The sequence below is a fragment of the Electrona antarctica genome, assembly GCF_951216825.1.
Source record: "Electrona antarctica genome assembly, chromosome: 16".
Lineage (NCBI taxonomy): Eukaryota > Metazoa > Chordata > Actinopteri > Myctophiformes > Myctophidae > Electrona > Electrona antarctica.
The window spans coordinates 23,803,302-23,821,159 of record NC_136797.1 but is presented as its reverse complement, the minus strand read 5'-3'; the positions used below and the strand labels follow the sequence as shown (position 1 = coordinate 23,821,159).

The window sequence follows — 17,858 nt, the reverse complement described above, 5'->3', positions numbered from 1 at the left end:
AATCCGCAGCGAGGAGACAACATACCCCACCGAGCCTGCACCTGATGTACACTCGCTCTATGCGGTCTCGGAGAGCCCACTCGGCTCCTCCACTCGACTCCACTCTCCTCCTCGATGGAGCACTTTAACAATCGGAACGTTAACCATTTCCGGGTCAAGCTGGAATGACCCCGAGTGATCGAGTGGGAGTGAGCGAGTGGCCGAGATTTTGGGTATTGGAATTTGGCTTGAGTTCCCAGACTCTCCCTGCTGGCAGAATGCAAATGTTGTCCAGCAGGCAGAATGCAAATGTTGTCCAGCAGGGGGAGTGGTTGCACCAGGCTAGTCAAATGGACCATTGGTTGAGAAACAGTGGGATGTATAGCCTACACATGGAATGCATAGCAATTGTTACAAAGTGTTACAAAAGCACTAATCTTAGCCCTTATTCCCCACCCAACACAACAGTGGTCCCCAGGTTGATTCTTAGTCAGGGTGGTGGTCCCAATCAGTTGAAACCCCCTGGTCTAGGGCAAACTTGTAGATCGGCTATTTTCAGTGAAGATTTAATATTTAAGAAAATACACTTGATGGACCACGGTTTAAGTGGTTAAAATTCAGCCCTTCGGTTTCCAGTTTTCAGATGTTTTGAAAATAGCAGATCTACAAGCTTTTTGTTGCTCTTATCTTATCTTATTTTATTGCTGCTTTATTTTTGAATGTGATGTTCTTACTTCTTGTTTTATTCTATGATTGTATTGTTGTAGGCTACATAATCTTAATTGTAACAATTGTTTCGAAAGGCGCAATAAATAAAATGACCTTACCTTGATTGATTGATGTTTGAACATGTTATTAACAGTTTGTAGAATGGGTCCTTACCTTGTGGGCTTGTAGATTGGTTATTTTCAAATAGCTGTTGACATACGGTTACATTTTGGTTCCAAAGTGATTGAGGGACCCCCTGGAAAGCTCTGGGATCTGACTACTCACTTTGATCACGGTCTACATTTCTTGCGCGTGCGCATGGCTGCGACTGCGGTTCACGACAGCAGCACGGCAACACTCTGGTTTACGGCACCGTAAATCGTCACGGTTTTCACAACACATGTTAAAAAAAAACCAAGGTAAACGTGAGTGTACATTTGGAAGTTTGTATTAGTCAGCGGACAACAACGGCATATTTATTAGATCAGTGGATCAGCAATAGATCAGAAATTGAGAGCTGATCGGTTATTGCCGGTGTGTCATACAACAGCCTAACTGCTTGTGTTTGCTTGTTTGTAGGACTTATATTGCTGCTTCTGATTCGGGATGCAAGTTAGAATGGATCAGGATGCTAAACCCAAGAAAGCTCTGAACCCCAATAAAGGTGGCAAGAAGTTCATGAAAGGTAATGATGATGAATGTCAATCAATCGATGTCAGAATACGGGACGTTAGTTATTATTGTTGTTATTAGCTTATTATTATTTTAGCCTGCAATCAATTGAACAACAATCAGAATGTTTAATAAATCACTTGAGAATGCTTGTATTTAAATTTTTATTTATATTCCAACCAATGCTTGCCTTTCACTAAACGGTCACATCTAGCAGTCTGATAATGAGCAACTTTTTTTTTGATTGATTGAAAATTGTATTAACAGTTTGCAGAATTACAGTACATTTCAAGCACAAACTCAATACAAAGGCTGTTAACTGTGAGTGGACGACCCAATTAAGCAGTACACTTGTTTACAACAGGGTCCACCATGTTCAATTCATCAAAACAAGAGACGTACAAATAGACACTTCTATATAGACAAAGAACAGAACAGGAATTCATCATAATGGAGGTAAAAAGGGAAAAGAAACATAAACAGTGAGGGGAAAGGGGGGGGGGATTCAGATTTTACGGGGGCCAGTTTCGAATTGCAGCCATCTGTAGGTGCCCTTTGAGAGCGGTTTTGAAGGAGTCAAGGGATTCGCATGTCTTAATGACTGTTGGTAGGGCGTTCCACATTTTGGTGGCATAGGAGCGGAACATCTACCACTCATGCAATCACTGATCACCCCCCCATAGCGATGTCATTCCCATTAACAATAAAGATTTGACATCGTTTGTGTTATATCATCATTACATTACCTAATCATTACCTAAAGATAGTAAGATGATCATAGATAGCTTTACTCTGAACTGTAGATTATAAGATATTCTTCAAAATACACCCTTGTGAGGCACTTAAAGCAAGGCATTTTTAACACTGGCTGCATCCCAGGTCTCTAAATTAAATCCTTGTTTTCCTCACGAGTTGCGTCCTTTCACTAAACGGTCACATCTACCACTGGCTCTTCTCCACGGAAACATACTCGACTACTATTATGCCTTGAAAGTGCTTTAAAACTTCAATCTGTACGTTTTATGTCCTCTCTTGAATCATGATGCCACCGTTTGTTTGTTGTCACCCTAGAATCCATGGGGGGTAAACTTGGCGGAAAGCCTGGAGACAAGAAGAAACCTTTCAAACCGAAGAACAATTCGCAGAAGATCAGCGGCTTTGGGAAGAGTCCGCCGAAGAAGTTTGGGAAGAAGCCGGGACAGGGAGGAGGAGGAGGAGGAGGAGGAGGCCACGGCGGCGGAAAGACGGATCATAAAGGAAAGAAGGCGGGACAGGGTGGTGGTCACCACGGGGGAAAGAGAGATCATAAGGAAGCCTTCGTCAAAGATGACGTCGTCAAAGATGACGCCACCGAGGGGACGGTGGAAGAGGGAGAAGGAGGAGAGGATGTCAAAGGAGGAGAGGATGTCAAAGGTAAGGGATCGGTTTTCCGTGACGCTGTTCTGTCTACTGTAATCCCCAGTGCTCTCAACCTTTTTCAGGCCGTGACCAACCAAAATAATTATCATATTTTAACTGGAGACCCTCCCAAAATCATATTTGGGAACCCCCCCCACCTTGATTAAAGCACTTGGAACGTAGGAGTCGAGGCATTCACTTTAGTTTGACTAGGTTCCACATATAAAATGGCAGATCTACAAGCTCACAACGCCTCGCAACGCCAGCCTGAATCCGCATATTTTCTGAGCTTGTAGTTTGGCTATTTTCGACAATGTTGCCTTTTATATTAAGGTCCTGAAAGTCCTTAAATTGTCACTTCACTGTCATCTGGGGAGCCCCCCCCCCAAAATGATGTGATTTCTTTCCCTCTGAAGGCGAGGTGAAGGGCTGTGTAATCTCCTCGGACACGCATAAAAATAGAGCTCTTGCGTAGAAAAATTATTCACGCACAGAGTTTTACACACAACCTGTGCACTGCAGCCGGGTTTCCATTGATTATTGTGGCAGCGTCTTGCGGAGGCAATTCCGTCGCCATTGTAGCCCGGCCCTAAGACCCCACTTTGAGAACCACTGTCCTTATCCTTAGATTTTTATTTATTTTATTTTTGTTATTACACACTGGTATCGGATCGGTATCAAGAATGATCTGTGCTGCGTCTTGTCTGTGTGATCAGCAGTTCAGCACCATATTTCCTGTGCACACTCACTGCCATTAGGCTGAAGAAGCACATCCCTGCATATCTTTCCACATTAATATTGTGAATATATCATTTTTATGCAAATCTTTTTTTGTGAATTCATAATCCAGAATTTTGGTGCTGATCTAGTCCATTGGTTTGTGATATTAACCGTAGACTGACAAACGGACAGACCCGTTCTAGATGGCTCTGCCCCTAGGTGCCACACTGTAAAAAAAAAAACAAAGCAAGTTAAACCCATAGTATTATCGGTCAAAGTTATTGTCAGTTAACGGTTTATGTTGTCTGTCGGCGTGATGTGATCACGCTTTCATTCAATTAAGAATGTAAGCAGTTGATGTAGTCCTTAAAGTGTGTGTGTGTGTGTGTGTGTGTGTGTGTGTGTGTGTGTGTGTGTGTGTGTGTGTGTGTGTGTGTGTGTGACACTGTGTGTGTGTGTGTGACACTGTGTGTGTGTGACACTGTGTGTGTGTGTGTGACACTGTGTGTGTGTGACACTGTGTGAAACTGTGTGTGTGTGTGTGTGACACTGTGTGACACTGTGTGAAACTGTGTGACACTGACACTGTGTGTGTGTGTGTGACACTGTGTGTGTGTGTGTGTGTGTGTGTGTGACACTGTGTGTGTGACACTGTGTGTGTGTGCGTGCATGTGCGGGGCAGGCCCGGCGCCAAAGAAGATGAAGAAGTTGTCAAAGCCGGAACAGAGGAAAGAACAACATGAAAAGAGGACAATGAGAAAGGAGGCAACGCAGAAAGACAAATATCAGATCATCTGTCAGTCCAAACAAGTCTGGGAGGTCATTAGGAGGTACGCACGCACACACATGCGCACGTACACACACACACGCTCGCACATTTCGCACATTATAGATTTAATAATGACGAGAGTGAAAACGGTGAACATCTAAACCTATTAGAACAAACCTTGTTTCCTGGATAATCACATTATATTATCATTATGTAATGTTAATGTAACTCAGAAGAATGTACAAATGAAATCCGATGGGCCCTTAGGGGACTAAGGATTACCGGTATGCTGCATTGTGTGTGCACGCACGCACGCACGCACAAATGCTTGTGTCGTTGTGTTGACAGGAAAGACTGTGACAAAGAGAAGAAGACCAAACTCTTGAAGGGGATGCACGACCTTTTCCGTGGGAGGATGAAAGAGGTTTGTCTTTGCCCCTTTTTTTTTTATTCAGGCTCAGGTAATCCAGTATAAATATCTGTGTAATATCAGTGCATTGGATTGTGTTTGAATTTAGAATAAACTGCCAGAAAATACCTATGCTGTCTGTCTCTACAATGCTGTTTTCGTCTAAGCTTTCTTAACCCATTTTTGGCAGGAACCCCTTTTGGTTCTATTGAAAAATAGCAGAGCTATTGAAAAATAGCAGATCTACAAGCTCATAGCGCGCCACCGAGTGGCGCGCTACGAGCTTGTAGGTCTGCTATTTTTGAAAAATCGAAGAACGACTGACATAGAAACATAGCTTTTTCAGAAACTGTCAGGATGTAGAAGACATTTTTAGAATCTGATCTCAGGTCAAAATGTGGTAATTTCTTGCTGTTTTTTGTCACATCTCCAGGTAGCATATTCCCATGACTCGGTGCGCGCGCTGCAGTGTTTCGTCCAGTTTGGCAGCCACGAGCAGAGACAGGCGGTGTTTGAAGAACTCAAAGGTTAGTGGCTGGAACCCCTGTGCACTGCACAGTGCAGACACAGTCGTGTTCCCCCTTTTATTCATTCCTCTAATTGAATTTATTCCTTAACACCTCAAAATTTAAAAAAAATCTTCTAAATCCTCCAGTTTTCTGAAATAAATATTTATTATATCTGCTATTTTTCAATAGCTAAATTACATAAATGTTTAAAACACCAAAAGGGGTTCCCGCCCCAAAATGGGTTAATTCCACAATAAAATAATCAGTGTCTGTCAACACACTTTACTGTAGAGCGTTAGAAAATGTAAGAAATCATTGACCAATCGATCGACATAAAACATATAAAATGCGTTCTTTGTTAATGAATAACTTCCGTCGTGATGTGAACAAAATGTGTTGCATTTATCTGCCTCTCCTGGTGAAAAGTCTTGCTGGATGAGGCTTTAGCTGTCTTTTGTTTGATTTTGTTTGGAATTGTAATCATTGATCTGATGATGGTATCCTATCATACAAGCTGACTCTAACCAAAACACTCTCGTGTCATGGTTTAATTACCAGTGTGTCCACATCTTCATAGTTCACACGTTCGGCGGCTGTGGCTCAGGAGGTAGAGCAGGTCGTCCAATGATCCCTGGGTCGGCGGTTCGAATCCCGGCTCCTCCTGTCCACATGTCGAAGTGTCCTTGGGCAAGACACTGAACCCTACATTGCCTCCAATGAGTTGGTCGGTGTGAGCTCGCCACCATTGGTGTGTGAATGTGGGAAGTGAGGACGCTGGCGTCGACTGTTCGCCGCTTCACCTCCCAATGTATGAATGAATGAACCATTGTAAAGCGCCTTGAGCACTTGGAAAAGCGCTATAAAAATGCAATTCATTATAACTAGTAGCTTTGATCTTGCCAGCTACTAAAGGCACCTTTAATAAGAGTGTAAAACAACAATAGAGAAAGCAGCAGTGGTTTATAAACAATTAATATTCTTCCTTGATTCCTTCCACAGACGACATAGTGGAATTGAGCAAGCAGAAATATGGCAGAAATTTGGTCAAGAAACTCCTACAGTATGGGTGAGTCTGACCGCATCATAATTAACATGGCACATTAAAGAGGTGGTTTACATTTACGTTTGTTCTTCAAGTCTCATCTTTGTGTCGTCCTTTGGTGTTTGATGCTGACAGAAGTCTCACATTTCATTAGACTGGAACTCACCTATGCTTTTTATGGCATAGGCAGCTCCCGGCAGGATCCGCCGGGAGAAACTAGACACAGGTGCTGGACATGAGACTAATTAATTAGAGCGACAGAGAGAGAGGAATGTGTGTGCGTGTGTGCGTCAATTTAACAAAGGTGCAGACGATCAGTAATCAGCAGAGAGTGACCGACGTTTGCACTACTGTATGCCGAATTGAAGTGGACTCGGTCCCAGACTTTTTTCTCCCTGGAAATAAAAACGTCTGGGTTTCCGAGGCTAACATTTCATTGACCTGCACCTTTGTTGCTGTTTGGAACACTTTGAAATTGCCATAACTCAGTGGCTATTGCTTAATATTTTCCTTACCAATTATTTGGGAGAGGTGGGCCCATGTGTACTTTATGCTTTCTGACTTGCCGTGTGCGTTTCCACAGTAACAAGGAGGTGGTGGCGAGTGTGATCCAGAAGTTTAAAGGAGAAGTTCGTCAGATGCTGCGTCACTCCAGCTCCGCCTTCCTCATAGAGTACGCCTACAACGACAAGGCTGTCCTCGCCCAGAGACTGATGCTCACCGAGGAACTGTACGGGAACGTGTTCACCGTCTGCAAGGTATGGACAAATGTACTGTATATACAGTGTGCACAATACATGTGAACACATACACTATACACACGAGATTAAATACAGTTTATTAGGAATTTATTGGGAATTCAAAGCACAACTCCAAAAACATACATGACATAATTTCCAAGACGATGGCACAAAAAGGTTATGTTACTACCGGTGTATATACTCGACTGTACACGGCAACTAGAACCCCAAAAGGGGTTTTCGTCGACTAAAACTATGACGAAAACTAAATAGAAACTAAATGAAAACTAAGCTATGACGCTAAGACTAAATATATCGACAATTTCGTCAAGAAATAAAAACTAGACTAAAATGTTAGGAAGGGACTTGTGGACAAGACATCCACTATAAGTCATTTTACACTTGGTTGCATGCTGAAAATAGCTGATCTACACGACACGTTGTGAGCTTGTAGATCGGCTATTTTCAGCAAGTGTAAAATCAGCCATTACGACGGCATCAAGGCCCGCCGAATGACATTTAGTCAACTAAAACTAGACTAACAATAAAACATTCCGGGTGACTAAAATGTAGCCTCGATACCCAGGCTTTCATTTCGTCTGCGCGAAAAATGAAAGCCTGGATTTACGCATGGGCTGCACTGGCCTAAACGTGGGAGTCAACCCTTCCGCGTAGGCGTCGCTTCAAATGATGTGACGTCAGGGCTCTGAGCGGTGTGCACCCCTCAAAATAACACCGTGAGGAAATCATTACCAGTGGAACTTCAAACGAGGCTATGCGAGGAAAATGAGGAGAATGGCTGAAGAACCCACCACACCGTCTAAGAAAAAAACCAACGTGTGCCGACTCTGTGGAAATAACTTTGACAGTCCGTTAGAATGGTATACTCCAGCAACCAGTGGTTTCTGCTTCTGGTCGACACAATAACAGTGCTGCACTGGGGGGGGAGGAGAGACTGGGGCTGGCGGACAGATCGGTGAACCAATCCAGGGTGTGCGCAAATCTGAGCCGCGGTCCTCCCATCTAGGCCAGAAATGTCTAGCGTTAGCTCAGGCTAACTAAAATGTGACAAGAACTAAAATCAAATTTTGCTGCCAAAAACTGGTTCCCATCCTGAAGGGTAAAAACACCAAAAGGGGTTCCCGTCCTAATTCCTAAATGGGTAAAAACCATCCTGGAGAATAAGTACACTGCCCTACACTATAAAAGCGTTTCTGAAATATGGTGCTATTATAAATGATTTAATTGGTACATATGAAATTAAATGATTGATTGATTTTTTTTCTCCATCATGTTCAGTCGTCAACGTGTAACTCCATTCAGAAGGTCCTGGAGGCCAACCCAGACAAAATGACCAACATCCTATCAGAAATGAAGAGTATACTGGTTCCCATGGCACAGAAGTAAGGCAGACACACACACACACACACACACACACACACACACACACACACACACACACACACACGTAATCTGAATAATGAAAGGTTGACGTGAACTCTGACCCTGTTGTTTCTTCCAGAGAGCAGGTCATCAAACATTCTTTGGTGCATAAAGTCTTCCTGGACTTCTTCCAGTTTGCTCCAGACAAGCTCAAAATGGTGAGAGATGAATATTTGATGCCATGCGTCTTTTTTATTTATTCATTAATAAAATGTTTATTTTGACCAATCTGTAACGGTACATAACTAGTACATTCTGCAGTGGTTGAAGGTTGGTCTGTCTACTCTTCCCATTGAGACATTTTAAGCCCTATTTTATACTTTAAAACAAAATGGATTCCAGGTACAGTACCTGGACTGAAATAGTAGGATTTAATTTAAATGCAAAAAACAAATCTGAAATTAGATTAGCAGAGAGGGATACATATGTATCTGTTGATGTCCATTCCACAACTTCACACCATGCCAGTACTTAAGAAACACTGACCCCTAGGGGTGAGATTCTTAGGCAGATTTATTTGGTACTTACTTGTTGTATAGTGAATTAGATGGGACTCACATCTACGTATTGAACATATAAAATAAAAATCTCTCTCTATATATATATATATATATATATATATATATATATATCATAGATGACCAACACCTTTAATAATCGGATAAATATCGGATAAATATTTTCTGTAGTGTCATACCAATATTACAGTAAGGGAGAATATGGCATACAATAATTCACAGGAACAATGAAACAATGAGGTGAACGGCACTAAAACAACGTAAACGAGAGACGGAATGATATTGATGTCGAGTTCCGTGGTGTGTGTTCATTATCCAACAGGAGATGATCGAGGCCATCAGAGAAGCTGTGGTGTACATGGCGTACACGCACGATGGCGCGCGAGTAGCCATGAACTGTCTTTGGCACGGCACACCCAAGGCAAGTACAATGAACTGTATTTGGCACGGCACACCCAAGGCAAGTACAATGAACTGTATTTGGCACGGTACACCCAAGGTAAGTACATTGAACTGTATTTGGCACGGTACACCCAAGGTAAGTACAATGAACTGTATTTGGCACGGTACACCCAAGGTAAGTACAATGAACTGTATTTGGCACGGTACACCCAAGGTAAGTACAATGAACTGTATTTGGCACGGTACACCCAAGGTAAGTACAATCATGAACTGTATTTGGCACGGCACACCCAAGGTAAGTACATTGAACTGTATTTGGCACGGTACACCCAAGGTAAGTACAATCATGAACTGTATTTGGCACGGCACACCCAAGGCAAGTACAATGCAGTGTTGATTTCGTTGACTAATTCCATGACGCAAAAATGTTTGTCGACTACCTTTGTTCACTGACTAAAACGAAATGGAATCTAAATCAAAACTAAGCTATGATGACTAAGACGAAATTTGTTGACAATTTCATCAACAAACAAAAACGAGATTAAAATGTTAGGAAGGGACTTGAGAAGTGGACAAGAGAACCAATATAAGTAATTTTACAATTGGTTGCATGCTGAAAATAGCCGATCTACAAACGTGTCACGCTGCGGCTATTTTCAGCAAGTGTAAAATCAGCCATTACGACACCATCAAGGCCCCGCCGCCCGCCAAAATGCATTTTAGTCGACTAAATCAACTGTAGATTTAGTCAACTAAAATCTTATGACATTTAGTCGACTAAAACTAGACACTAACACTAAAACATTCCAGGTGACTAAAATATGACAAACTGAATGAAGTTTCATTCCAAAGACTATGACAAGTAAGACGCGCGAACGCGGGAAGCGAATGCAGCTCGTAAATTGCAAAAACAACAATTAGAATAAATTACGTAATTTTTTAAGGTTTTTTTTAAGTTCTCTTTTTTTGTGTTTTTTATGATTTTTTTTTAAGTTAAGTTTTTTTTTAAGTTAAGTTTTTTGAAGTTTTTCCTTTTAAAGTTTTTCCTTTTTAAGTTTTTTTTTTAAGTTAAGTATTTTTTTAAGTTAAGTTTTTTTTAGTTAAGTTTTTTGTAAGTTTTTCCTTTTAAAGTTTTTCCTTTTTAAGTTTTTTTTTAAGTTAAGTTTTTTTTTAAGTTAAGTTTTTTTAAAGTTTTGTGCGTGCATGCGTGCGTGCGTGCGTGTGTGTGTGCGTGCATGTGTGTGTTTTTGTGTGTGATACAGCTGCGCCCTCTGGTGGTGGGCGGGTGGTGTTACAGCGTGACAGACAGACACACAGACAGACATGATCTGCTGGGTCTCATAGTAAATGCTCACTGCGTTCGCAACTAAAACTAAAATAGAAATTTGCCGCCCAAAAACAACACTGGTACAATGTCGGGCCACGAGGGTCTTGCTAGTGGGCGTCCATATCATTGGCCATATCAAATATAACGTTAACCCATTTAGGCCTGAAAAAAGTGTCTTCTAAATCCTGACAGTTTTCTGAAATACCTGTTTCTAGGCCTATATCACTCAATATTTCATGTCAAGGACCCCAAAAATGATCTGTAATTGGCCTCCGACCCCCATCTGAAAATATGTTGTTCCAGGGACCCTCCAGAAGCAAAGATTTTAGTTAAACGTTCGTTCTGAAAAAATATATTCCAAATTTGAGGCACATTTTCACAATTTTTCAAAAATAGCAGACCTACAAGCTCGTAGCGCGCCACTTGGTGGCGCGCTATGAGCTTGTAGATCTGCTATTTTTCAATAGCTAAATTATAACATAATGTTTAAAACACAAAGGGGTTCCCGCCCAAAATGGGTTAATATGAAACGTGATACCAATAAATACTGAAAATATACTAACGTTGGTTCCATTCAGTCATCCAAGGTGGAACACAATCAAAAAATGATTTAATCATTCAAATAAAAAAATGCATCTATTTACTGTTCATTTCATGAATTTCTTTCATTTTTACATTCCAGGACAGAAAAATCATCATTAAAACCATGAAGACGTACATGGTGAAGTTCGCAACGGTAAGTTTTCACCTGTTGGTCATGCGATAAAATAAACGGTGTTCTTGATATTTGCCACTCTGACTCATAACAAACTGTGTGTGTGTGTGTGTGTGTGTGTGTTTTAAAGTAACACTCATTAGTTTAATCTAATCCATGTGTGTCATTCACAATCACAGGGCGAGTTTGGCCACCTGGTTCTTCTGGCCATATTTGACTGTGTTGACGACACCAAGCTGGTTAAACAGGCCGTTTTATCAGTAAGTTCCAAAGAAACACATAATGATACGCTTTTACGGTTGAGGCATTTGTCCAGAAAAAAAAGAAAATCTGAAAAAAGGTTATCTTGTAAATCAGTGATATTGAAGCAAGAGTGCGACATGATTTTAATAATGTCACATTGTAGATTAACATCGATGTGAAGCCCATTTGCTTAGTGCTAATTATGTTTAATTAATATTGGTATGGCCGCACAGGCGCACAATGGTATTTAACCCATTTTGGGTGGGAACCCTTTTTGGTGTTATGTCATTATGTTATGCTTTAGCTATTGAAAAATAGCAGATCTACAAGGTCATAGCGCACCACTCGGTGGCGCGCTATGAGCTTGTAGGTCTGCTATTTTTGAAAAATCGAAGAACGACTGACATAGAAACATAGCTTTTTCAGAAAACTGTCAGGATGTAGAAGACATTTTTAGAATCTGATCTCAGGTCAAAATGGGTTCATATTAGTAATATTAATCAAAAGACGGATCAGTGTTCTCACACATGTTCTCCCTCCTCCTCTGTGTTCCTGTTGCAGGAGATCCTGTCCTCTCTGGAAGAAGTGATCAATAACAAATACGGTAAGAAGGTTCTGCTGTACCTTCTGAGCCCCAGAGATCCTGCCCACATCGTCCCGGAGATCTTAAAGGTGCTCCAGCAAGGAGATGCCAACGCACACAGGTACAGTACAGAGAGAGAGAGAGAAACTATCCCTTTAATGAATTAAGGGTGAAGTGCTTGACATTGTAACTCCCTCCCTGCAGCAAAAAGGACACGGCCGTTCGACGGAAGGAGCTTCTGGAGGTGGTGTCCCCGCTGCTGCTTGATCACCTCCGCGACCACGCCGCGACCATGGCCATGGACAAGGCCTCCAGTGTCACCGTCAGCGACATCCTGGGCTCGGCGTTCGGCGACCTGCGGCCCGCCATGACGGCCGTGGCTGCACTGGCCGATCGGGAGCTGGTACCAGGAGGGACGGATGGACAGGTGAGGAGGGCCAATGACAAACGGATTTAAAAAAAAGAGAAAAAAAAAAAGAAACCCGGAAGTCCATACCCGAGGCGGGGTTGGCGAAAGGGCTTTTCTAGGTACCCTCACAAAAAACATGCAGTAATCCTGGTCTCTAAACTGCCTCCCCCTGGCCAGCCGGGGCGCCTGATGGAGGGGAAAGGAACTGGTTGGAATAACGTGTTCCATCCACGCGCTACATCCAACCAGGGAAACTCCCCCCTGTTAGGTGTAAAGGAGCAACTTGGACACTCGGGCATGAAGGAAGCATGAGTTCAAGTCCGTTGCTCTCCCCATGTCCCCCATATATGGGGACTAGGTTGGCAGAGGGTGTGTAGAGCCCAGGATCACATTAGAGAATTGACACAGGGGTGAAAAATGGGTTACAAAATCGTGGGATAAAGATTATACAGAAAAAAAAAGAAAGTGAGTTAGTTAGTTTTCAGTGGGTTCCCCTCCTCACGACTTTTCCACAGATTTTGTTTTTGTTTTCCTGAGATTTCCAACTTGACGAAACCGTTCTAGGGACCATTTGCAGAGGTCTGAGGTCTACCCCCCAACCCCCCCCCCCCCCCCCCCCCCCCCCCTTTACACCATATATGAAGCGGTTGAGCCGAATATCAGCTTTTAACATTGGTCCGGTTGCTAGGCAATGCCTCCATCAACCCCACCCAGCACCAGGATCTTTGCACACGGCCCCCAATGTAGTACTAGATATTCAAAGCCTTATAACTCTGAAAATACGAGCGCTGTCTTTGGTAATTGCCATCCATCCAAGGTTCGGATGTCATTTGTGATTTTGTACCGCATCGCTCCCGACATGTTAACGTTTCTGGCGAAAGATAACAGCGTGAGCTAAGCAAGCTTGTAGCGCGGCACTCGGTACCGCGCTACAAGCCAAAGCATAACATATAGCCAAAGCATAACATAATGCTAACACCAAAAGGGGTTCCCGCCCCAAAATGGGTTTTAACTTGTTGGCTGGCTCGATCTGCGGGTGGCTTTGACGAGGTCGCCTGCATTGATCTTTGGGGGTGCGCTGCCTGGTTGTTGTTTTGAAGCGGTGGAAAGCTATTGTTGTTAGCCTAGCTCTCACAGACTGACCCCCGTTGTTATGCTAGCTTCCATTGTGGCAGAAAAATATGTTCAGTGCTGTAAAGTGTGTGTGTGTGTGTGTGTGTGTGCGCATGTGTGTGTGTGCGCGCAGCTCCACATGGCAGAACATCCCGCAGGTCATCTGGTGCTGAAATGGCTGATAGAGCAAGATAAAAAACTGGCAGAGGCTGAGAAGGAAGGTAGGATTACACATCACATGCACACACAAATTGACTCTCACAGGAACAGACTCGATGTTTGAAGACATCACACAAAGACACACTATGTTTGAATGCTTTATCCCATTAGACCTGAGGCCGATTCTAAAGAAATGGCTTCTAAATCCTAATAAGTTTTCTGAAAAAAATTGTTTCTATGTCAGTGGTGCTCAACCCTCTTCATGTCAAATTATCTGTATTTCGCTGCGGACCCCCATCTGAAAATATGTTGTTCCAGGGAGGGACTCCCCAGAAGCAAAGATTTGAATTAAAATGTTCGCTCTGAAAGAATATATATTTGCGCCACATTTTTACGCTTTTCCCCCCCTAAAAAATAGCAGATCTACAAGCTTGTAGCGTGGCACTCGGTGCCGCGCTACGAGCTTGTAGATCTGCTTTTTTTCAATAGCTAAAGTATAACATAATGCTTAAAGCACCAAAAGGGGTTCCCGTCCTGAATGGGTTATTTGAATCCAACATAAGATGTCCTCTCTATCTCTGTCTGTCTCTGTCCATCTGTCTCATTCTGTGTGTCTCTCATTCTGTGTCTCTCTCATTCTGTGCGTCAGAGCGTTTCAGTAGGATCCTAGTGGACACAGTAGGAATGGACAAACTGCTGACCTGGGTCAACGTCAACAGAGGAGCCATGGTGCTCTGCTGGTCAGTTCACACACATGGTTGTACGTGCGGCACATACCGCATACCGTATTGTCTCGAATATAAGAGTACTCTGATTATGAGACGACCCCCATTTCTCAAGACTCATTTGTGGAAAAATAACATTGAATGTCAAATAATCTAGTCCCCGATTATAATACGACCCCATTTTATTTTTTTAAATGTTATATTGGAAATCATAGTCTTATATTCAGGCCAATAGGGTATTTACAAATAGTAGCCCCGGCTAGTAATATGCAAAATGGTGTCGGACCCCCGGGTTTTTTTTAAAAGGAACCGGGTGGCTGTTTAAGGCAGGGCTACTATTTGGAAATATATACGATAAGCATGCTTTTATGTCTACATTTAACATTTTATAGTTTGTAAACAAAATAATGATAAATTCATATTTTGTGTGTGTGTGTGTGTGTGTGTGTGTGTGTGTGTGTGTGTGTGTGTGTGTGTGTGTGTGTGTGTGTGTGTGTGTGTGTGTGTGTGTGTGTGTGTGTGTGTGTGTGTGTGTGTGTGTGTGTGTGTGTGTGTGTGTGTGTGTGTGTGTGTGTGTGTGTGTGTGTGTGTGTGTGTGTGTGTGTGTGTGCAGCCTCCTGGGCAGCGTGGACCAGTCGGTGGCATCAGAGGTGAAAGCGGCGCTGACGTCCATTAAAGCAACACTCAGTGACATCAACAACAGCAAAGGGGTTGAAATCCTGCTAGAAAAGCTCAGTACATAGACACACATACAGAACGCACACACACACACACACACTAGATCCACACTGAACGTGAAATATGATGTGCTGACGAAGCAATGTAAATCCATTTCCAATTCTACGTTGATTTGTTTCCACCTTTTTTGAATAAAAGCATCAGTCTGTACGGATACAGCTATGTGAAGTATTTCGAGGTGAAACATTCGCAGACAAAAATGTTCCGGTCGTTCATGCTTCATGTCCCCGGCGTGTAAAGACCATTTCGCTGCGCTCACAACTGGCAGCTACAAAAGATACGAAGCGATGCCGAGTCGATGTCGCTGTTGGAAGAACACGGACAGTGTCGGACACGGGATATTTTCCTCCGTCAAACAAAGGTAATTATGTGAAGAGAGGAGGAGGAGGGTGGAAATGGTTAATCCATTTAGACCCGAGTTAAAAACATTCACTTTGAAAGAATATATATTAAAAGATTTGCGCCACATTTTTATGATTTAAAAAAAAAATAGCAGACCTACAAGCTCGTAGCGTGCCACTCGGTGGCGCGCTATGAGCTTGTAGATCTGCTATTTTTCAATAGCTAAATTATAACAATGTTTAAAACACCAAAAGGGGTTCCCGCCCCAAAATGGGTTTTAAACAGCATTTGGTCGTTTTTGTAGCTTGCAGATCAACTTGGATTGTAGACGTTGTAGCGGCTGCAAACGTCTGGTGTCTCTTTGCACCTTCAGGTCACTAACTTCCATGGGAAATTAATGGTAGACTAGCTTTGTAGCTGCCAACGTGAGCGCAGCTTAACTCTTAATTCTCTCGCTCTGTCTCAGAGTCGACATGTTTTCATTTAAATGTTCCCTCTTCCTGTGTGGTTCTGCACTCTGATCCGAAGAGGCCTGACGTCGAAATAAAAAAAAAAAGTCTTCTGAAAGAATATATATTCAAAGATTTGTGCCGCATTTTCACGATTTTTCAAAAATAGCAGACCTACAAGCTCGTAGCGCGCCACCCGGTGGCGCGCTATGATCTTGTAGATCTGCTATTTTTCAATAGCTAAAGCATAACATAATGCTAACACCAAAAGGGGTTCCCGCCCCAAAATGGGTTAAATCCACTCCCTGATTACCAGGAGAGAAGGGACCGGCTTCACTAACTCTGGATTCCCATGACCAAGGACTATTCAATGAGGACAGAAAGCGAAGACCGTACGGTGGACTCCATGTTGCTCCCTGGAAGGAAAGAAACGTGTGCAATTGAGACCAAGGAGCTGCTGAACGCGGAAGTGTTAGCTGCGTATAGCCCATTGCGCATGTTTCCTTCCTTCCAGGGAGCAACATGGAGTCCACCAGTACGGTCTTCGCCTCCTCTCCTCTTTTAATAGTCCTTGCCCATGACCAGGATGTGAGAAGCGCTGATTTAACACTGTTGGCGTTTCTTTCAGGTTTGCATGGCTCAAAGAATAAATAATAAAAAGGTTGTTTTGGGTTATTTTACTTTAAACCATTTACATGCAAGTCCAATTTTTTTCTGAAAATGTTTTTTTTATTCAAACAATTAAAATTAATTCCTGTTGCTATATACCTAGCAACATTTAAAATGGGTTAAAGATAATAACGTCCCCTTATGTTTATTGTTCAACAGTCAATAAATAATAGAACTTATGTGTATTTATGATTTTTATGAAAAAAGTTCTGGAGTTAATTGAAAATCACTTTAAACCTGGTGTCCCTGGTTTTGGGCATGTCAAAGTTCCACAATTTTCCTGGCTATTTTTGCCTCCCATATTTTTCTCCTTTACAGAGAATACGTTCTAACAACATAAATGACACATCTGGAACTGCCTACGTTTTTCTTTTTTTTTTGGGTAAAATTTTGTAACTTGTGAATTCTAATTTAGTTGTTGTAGCTGGCTGCACTTTAAGCAGTTGAAATGAACAATAAATAAATAACAGGTATTTGCTAGATATGGCTTTTGTCTTTATTATAACTTAGAATAAGCTTTAATAAAATAAGAATATTTATTACTTGAATTATTCGGAGCGGGTGAGGGGGGTAATGAAATAGTTCACTGTATTTCCTTATTTAACCAAGGAGAGAGAGTTGTTACTTGGATTAACAAAGAGATGTGATATCTGGAGCCTAACGGAATACAATATTTTGTTAGAGAAAGGTCTCTCATGCCACGCCCGTCTTTGAATGCTACAGTGTCTGAACTGCGCCTCGCAATTTACACTTGCAACAGGAATCCGTCATTTGTGATCTTCTGTTCATGGAAATATTTCAGAATTTCTAATCATTTTCAGTGCTTCAGTGCTGCTCTGAAGAGACTAGTTGAACTCTACAGCACTGTTTCTGAAGAGGACTGATTTCTGTGACAGACTTCAACCGAAATCAACAGAATCTAACAGTCAGAAGTCAATGTGTTATGCCCACAAGCTGGATACAGACTAGTTAGGAAACTATGAAGGCCAAGTGATACGTGCTGTGAGAGGTAGGTACTGGACTAGCCCATTTTGGGAAAAAAGGCTTCTAAATCCTAACATTTTTCTGAAAAACCTA

General features: G+C 42.3%; 1 protein-coding gene across 5 annotated transcripts; it reads left to right on the top strand.

Moving 5' to 3' along the window:
• The first annotated feature begins 961 nt into the window (after positions 1-961).
• pum3 (pumilio RNA-binding family member 3) lies at positions 962-17,261 on the top strand. 5 transcript variants are annotated; one of them, XM_079524665.1, is made up of 18 exons: positions 962-1,106; positions 1,267-1,372; positions 2,431-2,772; positions 4,160-4,307; positions 4,595-4,670; positions 5,089-5,182; positions 6,164-6,230; positions 6,790-6,964; positions 8,246-8,349; positions 8,469-8,547; positions 9,230-9,328; positions 11,319-11,372; positions 11,531-11,611; positions 12,156-12,298; positions 12,382-12,604; positions 13,833-13,920; positions 14,508-14,598; positions 15,197-17,261. In XM_079524665.1, the coding sequence occupies exons 2-18, from the start codon at positions 1,294-1,296 to the stop codon at positions 15,324-15,326; spliced, it is 2,073 nt and encodes a 690-aa protein (XP_079380791.1). In that variant the 5' UTR covers positions 962-1,106; positions 1,267-1,293; the 3' UTR covers positions 15,327-17,261. The 5 variants fall into 5 exon arrangements, with proteins under 5 accessions (XP_079380791.1, XP_079380792.1, XP_079380794.1 ...); XM_079524666.1 differs by having other exon boundaries at positions 1,094-1,112; XM_079524668.1 differs by lacking the exon at positions 962-1,106 and adding an exon at positions 9,634-9,643 and having other exon boundaries at positions 1,119-1,372; positions 9,230-9,318.
• Positions 17,262-17,858: the final 597 nt, after the last annotated feature.